The sequence below is a fragment of the Ochlerotatus camptorhynchus genome, unplaced genomic scaffold (genome assembly GCF_037179485.1).
Source record: "Ochlerotatus camptorhynchus isolate MF236.1 unplaced genomic scaffold, CSIRO-AGI_Acam_v1.1 ptg000067l, whole genome shotgun sequence".
NCBI classification, from domain to species: domain Eukaryota; kingdom Metazoa; phylum Arthropoda; class Insecta; order Diptera; family Culicidae; genus Ochlerotatus; species Ochlerotatus camptorhynchus.
Genome location: NW_027040557.1, coordinates 2888544 through 2902667, shown reverse-complemented (window position 1 = coordinate 2902667; position 14124 = coordinate 2888544). Strand labels below are relative to the sequence as shown.

Sequence of the window (14124 nt, the reverse complement as noted above, 5' to 3'; positions counted from 1 at the left end):
CCTTACAATTCCTTTCAAAATGTTCAATGAATCCTACCCAGAATTCCCATTGGATTTTCCTTCTTTTATTGGAATTCAACTCACCTTATAGTTTTCCTTATTAATCCTTTAGGCAGAACTCTCTTTTAATTCTCGTTGAAATTAACTTTGAATCCTCCTCAGATTTCTGTTGGAAAAGTCTTTAGTATTCCGTTGGGAGTATATTCACAACTACCTTGAACTTTTCCTTATGATTATTTAAAAATAGAACTAACTGGAAAGGATTCCTCAGATATCACTTCATGATTTCCTAACAATTCTTCTATTGAGGTTCTCCTCTACATTCCCATGAAATCACCCCTAGAGTTCCTTGGAAATTCTCATTAAACTAATTTATTAAATTCCATAAGCTGAGAAACTTTTGCAAGGCCCTTATTTTTTTTTTAAATCTGGGTCTTCAATATTTTTTTTCCTTCCAGATTCTTGAACATTTCTCCAAGTTTTATTTTATTAGGTCCAGGATTACAAAAATTTCACTAATTTTTTATAATCTATTGAAATTATTCGTGATTCAGAACCCTAAAAAAATAATTCAAGTTTCAGTATTTAGAAGATAAATCCACTCGAGAATTGTTATGTTCTAAGAGTAAAATTGAATAACGAGGAACCGAAAGTTGGTTGTATTGTAGTTTTGAAATTCTTGAGAAGGTTCTTGGGCGTACTTTAATATATTCTATTCTATTTTTTAAGAATCGCTTGATGCTCGATACTAGAATTTTAAAATTCCCTGAGAATTCCAGGTTTTTCAGGTAGTAGACACCCTGTGAGATCTCGAACATGAGAAAATTTTCCAGATTCTGTGACATGAAAACTTTTAAAAGATCTAAAATGAACAAAAGTATTCAAAATGCCGAAGATTGGACTTCGAGACACGTTTGAAACTGTGAAGTTAAAACAAAAGCAATGGAAAAAAAGGTAAGAGTTTATATCCAAGACACGACCGTACATTTTACGTAGGATTGCGTACTCGGTATCAATATTCGGCGACTGTGTTAGGGAAACCAGTTACAGAAACTCTTAAACAACAATAGTTTATACTGGTTCTGAAAAGAACTGTTTTGTCGTGATGGTTGAGTAATGCTGAGCTATTAGGGAGTTCAACACGGATGAGGCTGGCGAGCTGTATGTTGTTCGGAACGAGGGTAACGTGCTTGGCATAGATGGCCCACAGCGGCTCACGACGCGGATCTGAATCCGATCAGCTGTTGAGGGCAGCCTTGATAGCTAGCTGCTTGCGGGGAGCCTTTCGTTGTGTACTGGAGAACACCACCACTCACCACACGCGGTGATTTAATCAACACCGTTCGGTGAGACCGGATGGAATTAAATTTTGAAATCTGTGTTAGGGAAAGCAACAGTTGCACAATCGTTCAATTTTCAATAGTGACCTATTGAAAATCAATAAAGTGTTGATTTTAGCACATTTGTAGGAAAATTTCCAATCAATTGGCTTATTTAGAATTAAAATCCATCCACCATTGACAGAGTTGTAAGTGGTCAAAACCTGACCACTTTTCGTGATGCGGTCGATTTTGGTTTTTTGAAATTGCACCCCCAATATGTTGTCGAAAGACTTAATCCTAAGTCTAAACTCTGCGACAATGCAATTTTTTTTTACGAATTCAGATTTAATTTTTGATACTTTAATAAGAAAAAATTAAGAATTCTGAGCTTGAAGAAATTTTAAGATTCCAAGTGAAATATTCGAAGTATCGGACTTAAAATTTCTTCCAATGTGATTCCATGAAGAATCCAAAAATGAAGGCTGATATACGCAATTACTTCAAGTTTTTTAGAGCACACATTTCGGACACTTTTGTGGATTTTTTTTTCAAATCGTTTATTTTATAAGGCTCAATTGTCTTAATAAAACATTACGGAGCCGAAAGAATAACCGTGAAATTAGAACTCTTGGAACTTGGAGTTCAAAATTTATTGTTATATTCTGTGGGATTTGATATTTTTGCGCTTGAAATTTCGAAGTGACAGTCAAATCAATCAGAAATAAAGTTTCCAAACCGGTTCACCTTAACATAATTCGATTAAAATAAGTACATAAGCCAAGAGGTAAGTTACTCAGCACATTTTTCCGAAATTAGATTCGGCACAATCTCGTAGATTTTGTGGATTTTTTTTTCAAATCATTTATTTTAAAAGGCTCAATTGTCTTATTAAAACATTACGGAGCCGAAAGTATAACCGTGAAATTAGAACTCTTGGAACTTGGAGTTCAAAAATTTATTGTTAAATTCTGTGGGATTTGATATTTGTGCGCTTGAAATTTCGAAGTGACAGTCAAATCAATCAGAAATAAGGTTTCCAAACCGGTTCACCTTAACATAATTCGATTAAAATAAGTACATAAACCAAGGGGTAAGTCAATCAGCACATTTTTCCGAAATTAGATTCGGCACAATCTCGTAGATTTTGTGGATTTTTTTTTTCAAATCATTTATTTTAAAAGGCTCAATTGTCTTATTAAAACATTACGGAGCCGAAAGTATAACCGTGAAATTAGAACTCTTGTAACTTGGAGTTTAAAATTTATTGTTATATTCTGTGGGATTTGATATTTGTGCGCTTGAAATTTCGAGGTGACAGTAAAATCAATCAGAAATAAGGTTTCCAAAGCGGTTCACCTTAACATAATTCGATTAAAATAAGTACATAAACCAAGAGGTAAGTCACTCAGCACATTTTTCCGAAATTAGATTCGGCACAATCTCGTAGGCATTGCATTGTTGTAAATAGAATGGAAGCCTTTCTGGACAACTTTCATTGAAGATGTTAACAACATTACGTGCTGTTTGACTGTATATTCAGGAACATTCTCTAATTGTCTAATTCAATATACCAGAAGAACTCAGACCAGCAGTTCACTTCTCGGTTCACTTATAGATTTAAATCCTAACGTTCCTAGGTTCTAACGTGGGCTCGACAGAAAGAGGCACTTAATCATTAGTACCCTTAATTCAAATAATGCTGCAACTCAAACAAAACAAACCACAGAAGTCAAATTCATCCTCCTCTATATTCGGTCTCCAACAATGTTTCCCTCAACGGTTCCATTCTTTTCGACCGTTGCTTTTCACATCACGAAAGGCTAGGTTTCTGGTCTGCCTTTAAGTTCTTTTATTATCCTATGAACACAAGAAAAATTCCGGCGTCATCCTCAATCGGCTGGCGAACGAATACAATGAATTTGAGCATCATCTACATTTCTCCTTGGTTGCCACTAGACCGATTTATCCTTGCGATTTCAAACCAAAACATTCAACGTGTCAGAAATACCGGGTTGCCAGGTTGGGTATTTTACAAAAACTCGCAGCTTGCTCAATGACCGGCACAATCGGCACACCTGCGGCACACTGATAAAAAAGATGATCCAAGATTGGTGTGCGGAGTGACATACCCCTTGACATAAACAATATTTAATATTTCTCCATTTATTTATTTTTTTATTTTGATTTTGTCAGATAGATTTTAGCTTCAAATGCAAAACTTCATGATAAGCCGACAAGAACTGAATTTCGTGCATAGCAGTAGATGTAAAAAAAAACAAATATAACTGACTTACAAGAATTGGATTTTTTTTCATAAATTTAGGACTGAATAAAATACTCAAAATAACGGATTTGAACAAAAATTCTAGATCACAAATTTGGCTGTCAATTTTATAAAATTCTGACGCGAAGACGTATGGAATTTTGAGACAAATTTAAGAATAATTTTTGTGTTCATTTCAAAGGAATGCTGAAAAGGATTCTTATCCACTTTTTGGAAAAAAAATCTAACGAGTTCTTGCCTGAATTTAATTCCTAGGAAATCCAAAGGAGCATTTATGACAATCGTGAAAAGAATAGCAGGTGAATTTGTAAGGAGTCCTTCAAGAGAATTATAATGAGAGATAAACAATAATTATAAGCAGAATTTAAAGGGTGTTCAAATGAATACTGGCGTAGATTCAGCAAAGAACTTCAAAGGGAGTTCAGAGAAAAATATCAAAGGAAATATTCTGGGAATAATTCAAAGAAACGGAGGAGTAGAAGACCCAAGTAGCATTGCAAGTTTTATCGAGGTTTTAAAGCATTCTACAAGCCTAAATCATAGTCTACAGAACCCTCATAAAACCCAAACTGTTACTTGGGGAGAAACGAAAATTTAGAAGAGAATTCTAGGGATTTCTGAGGAAAGTTTTAAGTTCGAAAATTTTTTTAGGAAAAATTTCAAGAGTCTATTTTTTTTTAAATTGTAAAGGAGTTTTTAAAAAGATTCCAAGGACATGCTTAGGAAAGTTTCAACGGAATACCAAAAAACAATCATGGTAATTACGAAGAGAGTTCATGAAATGCTTGGAGTTCTCTGAGGATTGCCAGTTTTCCAGGATTTTCCAGACAGACATCCCTATTCAGAACGTCCTGCTGCCAAACGGGGTGTTACTGTCTCACAGTTACCGAAATTCTGGATCATACGCGAGCACATTTTTCACTTTCCGCTGCAAGTTTCAAAATGCCGAGCTACCCGCAATCCACAGCGCGAGGTGAATTTAACTGTAAACATCAATGCATCATTTCAAATTAATTTCCATCCATTTTCCCTGTCTCATTTCCAACGAGCAAGCAATAATCGGAGAAGCGTAGAAGACGAATATACGAACGAGCAGACGATCGTCAGTGCGGCACATTGTAATTTCATCTTTACGCTTGGTTGGGTTTTGCTCTCCATTTTCCGCAGCCCTCTCCTCTTCCTTCATCTTCCTTTCGGTACGGTACCTACATTGTTGATTTTGTTGTTACTGACTGACTGTGCTGCCGATTATGAGAAAAGTGGAAAATTGGTGACCTTCGAGTAGGCGGTGGCGGCGGCACTTGGCGGCTTTGTCGGTCAACACACACTATTTGATTATTGCAACGCACAAAAGTGGGTAATTTCCATAATTTTTCCCCGATGTGTGGAGCCGCCACCGCCCGAATTATACGAATCCGTGCAGGAGAAGAAATTTGACTTTGACATTGAGATCGACGAAATTGTGTTTCGATTCTCAATTTTCGTTACCTATTGTGATGAATGGGATAATGAGCGAGCGGTAGCAGGCGGCGCCGGCGACTGGTGTGTTGACACACTGTGTTTTCACTCGGCGGTAGGTCAGGAAGGCACTGGAAGTTACGAAACTTCAACGTGGTGATAATTGTTGACAAATCGTAATTTCTAACGTTATGTGCTTTTGGGTGGGCAAATCAGTTCTTTGAGGTTCGCTGCGTCTCTACCCAACCCTAAAGGTATGTCTTCCTTGATTGCTTTGGCTTTATGAGTGTTACCTAGACGGGCTCGAATACCGACGACCACGGCATGGCGAAGCAAATGGTCGTTGGCGGCGTGGTTTCGTGCTGTGATGGATCGACGACCATCATTTTCACCATTATATGTGAACTCATTTCCTGGATTGTTTCTGCTCGCTGGCTGGCAGGCTGGCTGGCTGGCTGGCGATTATTGCAGGGTATTTTACGCGGGAAAATAGCCGTTGCTGCGATGGTCGTCATCATCGAGACAGGGAAATTGTGTCGAACATGGTTCCAAAACGAGGAAAATATAGGTGAAATATAGAAAGGTGGTTATATGAGAATTCGGTTCGAGTTCGAGCCGTTGTGTAAACCGTGGATCGGTTATATGTGGGATGAAGAGCATATTTGAGGAGAGCATGTTTGAACTTTCTAATCACGAGATGAAGCCAGTTTGTGTAATGTAGTGTTCGTTAGATGGGTCATGCTAAATCATAATTGGACAGGACACTGAAACATAGTTTAGTAACCTAGTGTAGTGTAGTATCAGTGATTTGCATATTTCTTTCTCAGAACAGAATGTTGGCAACACTTCCTTTGTTTTTTTGCATTTAGCTTACATGCTAAGATCAGTAAATCCAAATCTGGGAATTGTCTAACAAGCTAATGGGTTAACTACTTGTACGCTTGTTAATTTTCCCCAGTAAATTTCATTCATATTTGTAGTTCCGTGAGGGCAATTCGAATATCGCTGAATCGATGACCCAAATTAATATTTTATATTATTAACGTGCACTCTCGATGAAACCGGAAAACGTTTACCAAAACCAGCTTTCCCGTTCATTTCCGGCCGCCATCATTCCGAATGCAACAGTCCATTACCTGCAAATCACGTCCGACCATGATCCAGATTCATTACCACTCCATCAAATTGCACCTAGTTGAGGGAAAAATCGGCCACCGATGCTAAATTTACCCGGCCAACCGTACACCAAGCACACCCCCTTTACCATGGCCAAACAGGCAGAAGAAAGACCAATAATTAGGGGCTATCAAGTGGGACTTTTAAAAGCTCGAAGCCTCTCCAAAACTGGTTCAAAATTTCCAACCTTTTGGCCGATGGCGGTGGTGTGTTCCGCTGACCAAATAAACCGACGAAACACACTCGCAAAGAGAGACAGCGAGAGAGGAAGAAAGATGCATAAATTAATTACCGTAATTTCGTTCCGAAGATCATTATCATCTGCCCGAGTGACCCGATATCGGCCGATCAAATGCTAATACGGTGAAGCGAATGACATAACCTCCAAAACCAATTAGCAGTGAAAATTCCAAAACTGGGCCAAAACTCATGAAGATTCAAAACAACAAAAAACACTAATGACCAGCATCCCGTTCTACACTGAAACTAATAACCAGACATCCATATATACGAGAAAAACAGTTAGATAAAAATCACTTCCTGTCCTACTGGACTCCCATGAAAGTGATAGGGTGGGTCAAGTTTGTATGCCGGATCAAAACCCTTTGCTATTTTGATCTGCATTGAGGTTTCCAACAACTGCGCCAAATTTGAACGATTTTGGCAACGATCCGGATTTGCGGGAAAGGTTTAAAGTTTGTATGGGAAAATGTATGGAAAACGGAACGAAATTGTTCAGTTGCTTGTCAAAAATTCTAAAGATGCTCAATTTTAGCCGGGGGAAAACTAGGCAGAACAACTTTATCGAAGACAAGCAATTGAATATTTTTGTTCCGCTTCCCATGAAAATTTTAAAGCAATCCAGATCAGAACCAAATTCGGTAAAATTTGACACAGTTTTGTTTTTATATAATTTTTTTTGCTAGGCGCAAATGTCCAAAGGACTCTACGGAGCCGAAAAAACAGAATTTTTGTTTAATTTGGCAAAGTTGTTGTGGGCCTCCCAATAAAGATCGAAAGAACAGTGGGTCTGTTCAGTTGACCCACCCTAATGATGATACTATTTTGGGAAATGAAATCAAAGCCTACTGCGCTCCGAGCCACATCGCAGATGGTTACTCACGTTCGTTAATTGCAGTGCAGTGCTAAACACACAACAATATCACATCATGTGAATTTTTATTTAGCAGCCGTTATCTCATCGCTCTCATCTCCCGAAAAGGTTCGGGGATTGAGTGTTAGTTTTCTTTCAGTTCGCCTGTAATTGAGATATTCGAAGTTGGATTGCCGGTTCGGTACACGCGTGCTCTGGCAACGTTGGTGAAGATCTCACGTGTCTCGGGTGCAAGTTGGGAAATAGAGATTGGATTTTTGAACGTACAGTGAATCAGAAAATTGCTCGTACGACTGTTCTTATGTTAGGAGACAGCTGTGAACAGTGGTGAAAACCCGAAAAAAAAGGTAATCGTTTGAGATTTGTGTGAAAACTTGATTTTAAGTAGGGTAGAGCACTACTTCGTCGTAATCGCCCATTTCCGTTCTATCGATCAGAAAAGATCAATAATATCAATGATTTCACCATGCACAAAACAATAATAGGTTTGTTCTCAAAACAAAAGAAGCGCTCCTAGCGAATCCCCATTTTCTACGTTTATCCGTAGGACGAAGAAAATCTAATGGCGTTTCAATGCGTTAGGACGGAATTAAAACTCGTAGAACGAATTTTGAATCAAGAAGCAGTATTAGATTTAAAACCTTATCTCAACAATTTGTGACTCTTTATTAAATCCAACGGTACGTATGGAATGATGAATAAATTCAGAAGTCATCTTTGAGACAAATTTTCCATTTGTTGTTCCAACCCGTTCAAAAAAAAAAAGGATTTAAACCGCGGATTGTACTTAGTAGGACGGAAATTAGATCAAAAACCCTTTGGGTGTAAATATCCGGGAAAGTTTCTTGAAATTGAATGGTCTAAATGTTGACGCTATTTAGATTTAGATTAATCCCTCTAGAAGTGAGATGATTTTTTTTTCAAATATCAATATTAAGTTTTTGGTGTCTTCAGAAAAGTTGTAGGGGAAATGTTTGCTTCGGCAATACCTTAACCTATTATCGTCAGGGGGTAAACAACGTCCTTGAGAGCTCAATTTTGGCATGTGGATACATTGTTTTTCAGAGTATCTATTGGCCAAATTTGAGTGCTCTAGGACTTTGTTTACCCCCTGACGATAATAGGTTAAGGTATTGCCGAAGTCAACATTTCCCCTATAACATATTATTACAAGAAAGTTTGCTAAGGACATCAACTTTCTATGAGCTCGTTTAAGTTAGTTAAATCGAAGACAACATATCAAAAAGACTGGCAACTTTTTTATAATCTCATACACACGCTATGAGACAGGTACAATCGCGCCATCTGCCTCTCAGAGGTAAATGTTTCGAACGAATTTGATAGCAAAGATCAGGGCGTCACAATATCAGCTTCAATCGACCAAATCGATGCGACGAAGAGACTGTTGGCTTTCTTTTTCTGTTAAAGTCGAACAGAATCGCAGCATTTTAGAACCTCAGTCGGTGTGCACAAACAAATGTTCAATCGCTTGTCTCTCTTTCTCCCGTCGCTCCATTGGTCTTTCTTCCAAGCTTCGGTGAAACGGATGAGCGAAAGAGCGCTCGACTTTGATAGTTTTCTCTATCATGAAACACATCAACAGAGGTTTCATGACGTATGTGACGGAAAATGAAAATATATATTTAAAGTATTTCTCACGTGAAAACACTGGAAGATTACACGTAATATGTTTAATTTATCTTCCAACCACATATTTATCTAGAAAAAATTAACGAAAACGGGACATAACGCATTTTAAACCAATTGAAAGAGCGGTGATAGAGTGTTCGTGAAAGGGGATTGAAAGCCATAATGAAAATCGACATTACTAACATTGAAAGCGATGAGCAAAGCAACGACGAGAAGATCCACAGCCAGCCTTTCCTTCTAAGCGTGCTTCTTTTTCATTTTCGTTTCTTGCTGATAGTCTAGCTAGGCGTTATAGAAATGAAGCGTTGAACACGTTTGTATGAGAGAAAAAAAAACTCGAGGTCATTTTAGAGCTCCGACAATGTAGAGCCCTGGCAAAGATTACATCATCAGAATAAAGATTTGTGTATTTGCTCATTTTTCTATGCGATGCTTCCACCTTCATTCAAGCGCAGCGCTACTGTATCTGTCGCTTGGAGTCTGGCAAAATTTGATTTGAAGTCTTCGGTTAAATCGTATTTTTCATATATGACCTCCTAAAATAAATTTGGTATGCTATACAAAATTGTGCATAAAGCAAAAATACACAACTTTGTAGAACATGGTATGTCTTTATTTTTGCTTATTTCAAAAATATATCGCTGTTTAACAAAAAATAAACCATTTTTGAGCACGAACTACTCAAAGGGCAACCGATGGCGGATTGAATGTCAATCTATCCAACAGGACACTTTTCACAAAAGTTGATAAAAGTACATTTTTCGTAGTGTACCAACAGCGTACCATATATAGACTGTCTAGTTATAGACATGCGGATGCAAAATCCGTAGATCTGGCAACTGAAAATATACCACCATGAATTTGCCAGCACTGGAAAAAGTTCAATCGCCTCATGACTCAAAGCAAAAATCAAAACAAACCGATTTCGGCAGCTTCCTCATTACTTCCTCATTCGTTTTTCACCTGTTTCCGTCGGCTAATGTCCCAAAAATGAAGTGCTTTTTTCCACATTGTGAAAATGAGTCCCAAAGCGAGCTCCAAAACGTGGTATTTTTTCGATTTCCGGTGAAAAAATCTGATCGCGAGTTGTGGCTTGGACTCTTCGGGTTGACTGCTGCTTTCAGACTCTCTGATAGTCACCGTTTGTGTAGTTTTTTTTTTAAATAAAATTTCAAAGATTGAGTGGTATATTTATAAAAAAATTCCCTTTGAACTGCATTTTAAAGAGGATGATTTGTATAGAGACACAGCTGGAAAGATCCGGAAGATCAATGGTGCTGTTCCGTGGTATCGAGCCGTCCCTCAGTTAAGTTCAGTTCCAGAACCGAAAACGCTATGCACTGATACAGAAGCTTCAGATTATGGCGAGGTGGAATACTTGGATGAAAGTTTCTGGAATTACGACTCGGTCGATGCTCTTAACACGGATCAAGTGAATTCAAATCTGTCCACGCAACGTGAAGAATTTTGTGAAGCTGCTGTTGACCTAAACGGATCGGATGCCGAAAATTCAAATCCACCAACACAGGAAAAGGCTTCGTCGTGCTATGAATGTTTTAACGCTGTTGAGTAAGTTTTTAATTATTAATTTTTGTGGGGTTTTATTTTGATTTATTGATTTTTTTTTCAGTCAGATTGACCGGTACAAAAACGAAAACCAGGACCTAAAAAGAAAACTAGAAGACTATGGGGACCAGTTGTCAAAAATTAAAAGCGTCGTGACCCGTCGTGACCGGGTTGAAGAAGATTGCCAAATGGTCAGACGACAGCGTAACTGAAGGATTCAGGACCAGATTGATTTGCGGTTCTACAGCATACGAGGTAGAGCGTAAAAAACGCTTTTTGCCTAGTACACGAACCCTCCAGGAGAAACTTCAAAACATACACTTCGACCATGGCTGCCTTGATGAAGTTTTGGAACTTCTACAGCACAAGGTGAAAAGCATGTCTGAAATGGACAAAGACGCTGCTATTGTCTTAGACAAAATAGCTATTCAGCCTGGCTCGAACTACTGTTCTAACTTGAAAAAGTATGTTGGTCCTGTCACACTTTCCGGTAACGGTGAGCTAGCGAACCATCTATTGGTATTCATGCTAGTTTTTTTGAGGTCCCAGTGGAAGCAAGTGGTTGGATACCACTTCACCGGGGATTCGATAAAAAATGGAGGAATCAAATCGATACTCTTCGAGTTAATCAACAGGGCTGAAGCGATAGGGCTGCAGGTGCATGCCGTAATAAATGATTGTGGAGGTATTTTTTTAGCTTGTCATAATAAGTTTTTTTTTTAATTAAATTAATTGTTTTGCTATTTTCTAGGAGCAAACAAGAAGTTGTGGAATGACATCGGCGTTAAACACTCACGTGAGCGAGTCATGATGAACACTCCGATTCCACACCCCTCCGATCCCACACGCACGCTGGAAATCGTACCTGATTCCGTTCATGTATTCAAGAGCATGATCCATGGTTGGATCAAAAAGCGAACAATTGAACTACCGGAAGCTGTGGTTCAAAAACATGCGTTGTCTGGTTCTACAGCAGATATCACCCACCTAACAGAGCTGGTTGCATATGAAGCGCATTGCGATTTAAAAATGGCTTGCGGGTTGACAGAAGACGACGTAAACTTTTCAAAACCGCACTCTAACTTTGACAAAATGAAGGTGAAAATGCTACGAAATACGCTAATCATACTGTGGTATCAGCATTGCAATGCTTCAGTGCTCAGAGTGGGCGGAAAGAGCTTTTGATTACGGCGCTCTTCCTTGAAATGGCGTCAACATGGTACTCGTACATGACCGCTAGAACTCCGGCTTTAGCACTCAGCTACAAGAACCAAAAGGCTTATGCTAATGCCATAAGTGCACTGAAAGACTTTAAGGAACTTGTGTATGGCTGCCGTGTGGGAATCAAGAAGTATTGGAAGCCATGGCAAGCAGCAATTATCCTCACTACTGACAGCATGCTTCGGCTCCACAAATACTTTTCGAATGTAAGGAAGTACGACTTCTTCTTGGGCGGTAGGCTTACGCAGGATTGCCTCGAGAATGTATTTTCTCAACTGAGGCAGCGCCAAATGCGGCCAACAGCACTCCAAACAAAGGACAACATGAAGCTACTGAGTATGGCGCAATACATGGCTGACATCAAGAATAGCTCGTATGAATGGGATTCGCGAGAATGGTTGGTGGGATTCTCGGATCGGCTGAAGGAAAGAACAGGCAAGAATTCAGAAGAACAGTTAGGCGAATTAGAAAGCTCACCAGCAGGTAGTTCGTCCTCTGGTTTTGTTGAAAGCGAAGAAGACCTAGTCCAGTACTGCGAGAACTTGTGCAGCAGATCGTCCGAACAAAATGTCGTATATTACTTGTCAGGCATGATTGTCAGGCAGGTATCTCAACGTGATTCCGTTTGTAAGCAATGCATCAACAGTTGTCTTGCAGAATCTTCGTTGGAAGCGGCATACACTTTGCCTCAAAGACTATACAGGGGACGCTTTAACAACCGTTAATGAGGCAACGTTCAATTTTTTTGTGGAACTAGAGGAAACGTTTAAGCAACAAAAAGAGATCTTGATGACTAAAAATGAGAATCTGGAAAAACTTTTGTGGAACAAAATGAATAGAATTCCAGCATCTCACATTGTCGACTGTCATGGATTGAAAAATAAGTTGATTAACAGATACATCCAGTTTAGGCTAAAGGTGAACCGCGTGAAACTAACAAGAGAAAAACGATGCGATAGTCGTTCAATGGCAATCTGAAGAATGTTGAAGCAATTAACTGAATAAATTATTCTGTAAAAATTCACAGTAGTTTGTAGTTTTATTTAATCTTAAGTATAAAGAACAAATCTGGTGAAACTTAATTCGTCAAATACACCTTAGTTTGAATGTTGGTTCTTAAATCTACTTAAGGACCAAGCTTCATCCAAACCGTTTCAATAATTTTTCATATTCGAACACTTTTCTCTGGAAAATCGAGGTAAATTGTTCTCACTCACTGCGTAAGCTTTTATCAATTTCAAATTTAACTAAATAATACGTTTTACTTTCGAAACAGAATATTCCAAATAATTTAATAAATCTTTAATATCCAAAATTACAATACTTCCCCCAACAAAAACGTGTGACATTTCTTCTACTCGTTTGGATACACGCTCTGACAGTTCTTTTGGATACGTCAAACTGACATCCGCATGTCTATAACTAGACAGTCTATAGTACCATAGCGTACATTTAAGAATTTTGAACGTACCTCTCAATTTCATTGTTTTAAGGGTGTCCTGCTGAATAAAGGCTGGCTAAAAGTAAATTGGTACGCCCTTCGCGCGTTGCTAGCACGCCTCTAGTGTTGGGAATCAAAAATCTGTGACAGTGGTTTGTTTACACTTCTATAGAGAACAACTGCTCCAACTTTGATCAAAGTAGTCGATCGCGTTCAGAAATAACGTCAAATGGAACTCAAAAGAAGAAAAATTATTGTGCACAAACACCTGGAAAATCCGGAGTGATCCGGTTCCAAGCTGGCTAAAGTGCTGAAGATGCCGAAAACAACAGTTTGTCGAGTGCTCAAAACCTAAAAGGAAACCCTGAGTGTGGGAAAGAATCAGCGGACCTACGAAAAACTGGAACCAGGGATCGTCAGCTGCGCAGCAAGGTCAACCCCGGTCTTTCGATCCGAGATGTGGCCAGAAGCTACAATGCCAACTTTCAAACGATGCGGTATATCCTTATTAGGGAAGGATACAAAGCCATTAAACATCCGAACCGGCACATGAAACAGAATTCCTTGGCCAAAAAGCGTGCAAGACTCTTGTACGGCCGTGTTTTGACGAAACACAAGGGCTGCACTTTGATCGATAACGAAACATACGTCAAACTCGATTTTAAGCAGCTTCCCGGTCAAAAGTTTCACATCGCGACTGGACGTGGGGATGTGCCGGGAAGATTCAAGTTCGTGTTTGCCGACAAGTTCGCGAAGAAGGCCATGATTTGGCAAGCGATTTGCAGTTGTGGCCTGAAAACGGAACCATTCGTCACATCCTCGACGGTGACATCCCAAGTTTACATCGAAGAATGCCTGAAAAAGCGTGTATTGCCGTTCATTAGCAAGCATA

The 14124-nt window shown here is 38.9% G+C and overlaps 4 protein-coding genes across 5 annotated transcripts in view; 1 reads left to right on the top strand and 3 right to left on the bottom strand.

Moving 5' to 3' along the window:
* The window catches only part of Usp1 (ubiquitin specific protease 1), a 473693-nt gene that overhangs the window by 215730 nt on the left and 243839 nt on the right, over positions 1-14124 (bottom strand). The window lies entirely within an intron of this gene.
* Positions 1-14124, bottom strand: part of LOC135697177 (uncharacterized) — a 511087-nt gene that overhangs the window by 347469 nt on the left and 149494 nt on the right. The gene's annotated exons all lie outside the window — the stretch shown is intronic.
* The window catches only part of Rhp (rhophilin), a 189368-nt gene that overhangs the window by 71354 nt on the left and 103890 nt on the right, over positions 1-14124 (bottom strand). The gene's annotated exons all lie outside the window — the stretch shown is intronic.
* Positions 10958-11755, top strand: LOC135697090 (uncharacterized). Its single transcript, XM_065216678.1, has 2 exons — positions 10958-11255; positions 11322-11755. Exons 1-2 carry the CDS (start codon positions 10958-10960, stop codon positions 11753-11755), a joined length of 732 nt encoding a protein of 243 aa, XP_065072750.1.

What these genes read in the sequence shown, in the direction of transcription:
- LOC135697090 (XM_065216678.1), top strand. Translation starts at nt 10,958, where the DNA reads ATGGACAAAGACGCTGCTATTGTCTTAGACAAAATAGCTATTCAGCCT. An exon ending in CGTAATAAATGATTGTGGAG is followed by an intron (nt 11,256 to 11,321) that starts GTATTTTTTTAG and finishes GCTATTTTCTAG; the next exon opens with GAGCAAACAAGAAGTTGTGG.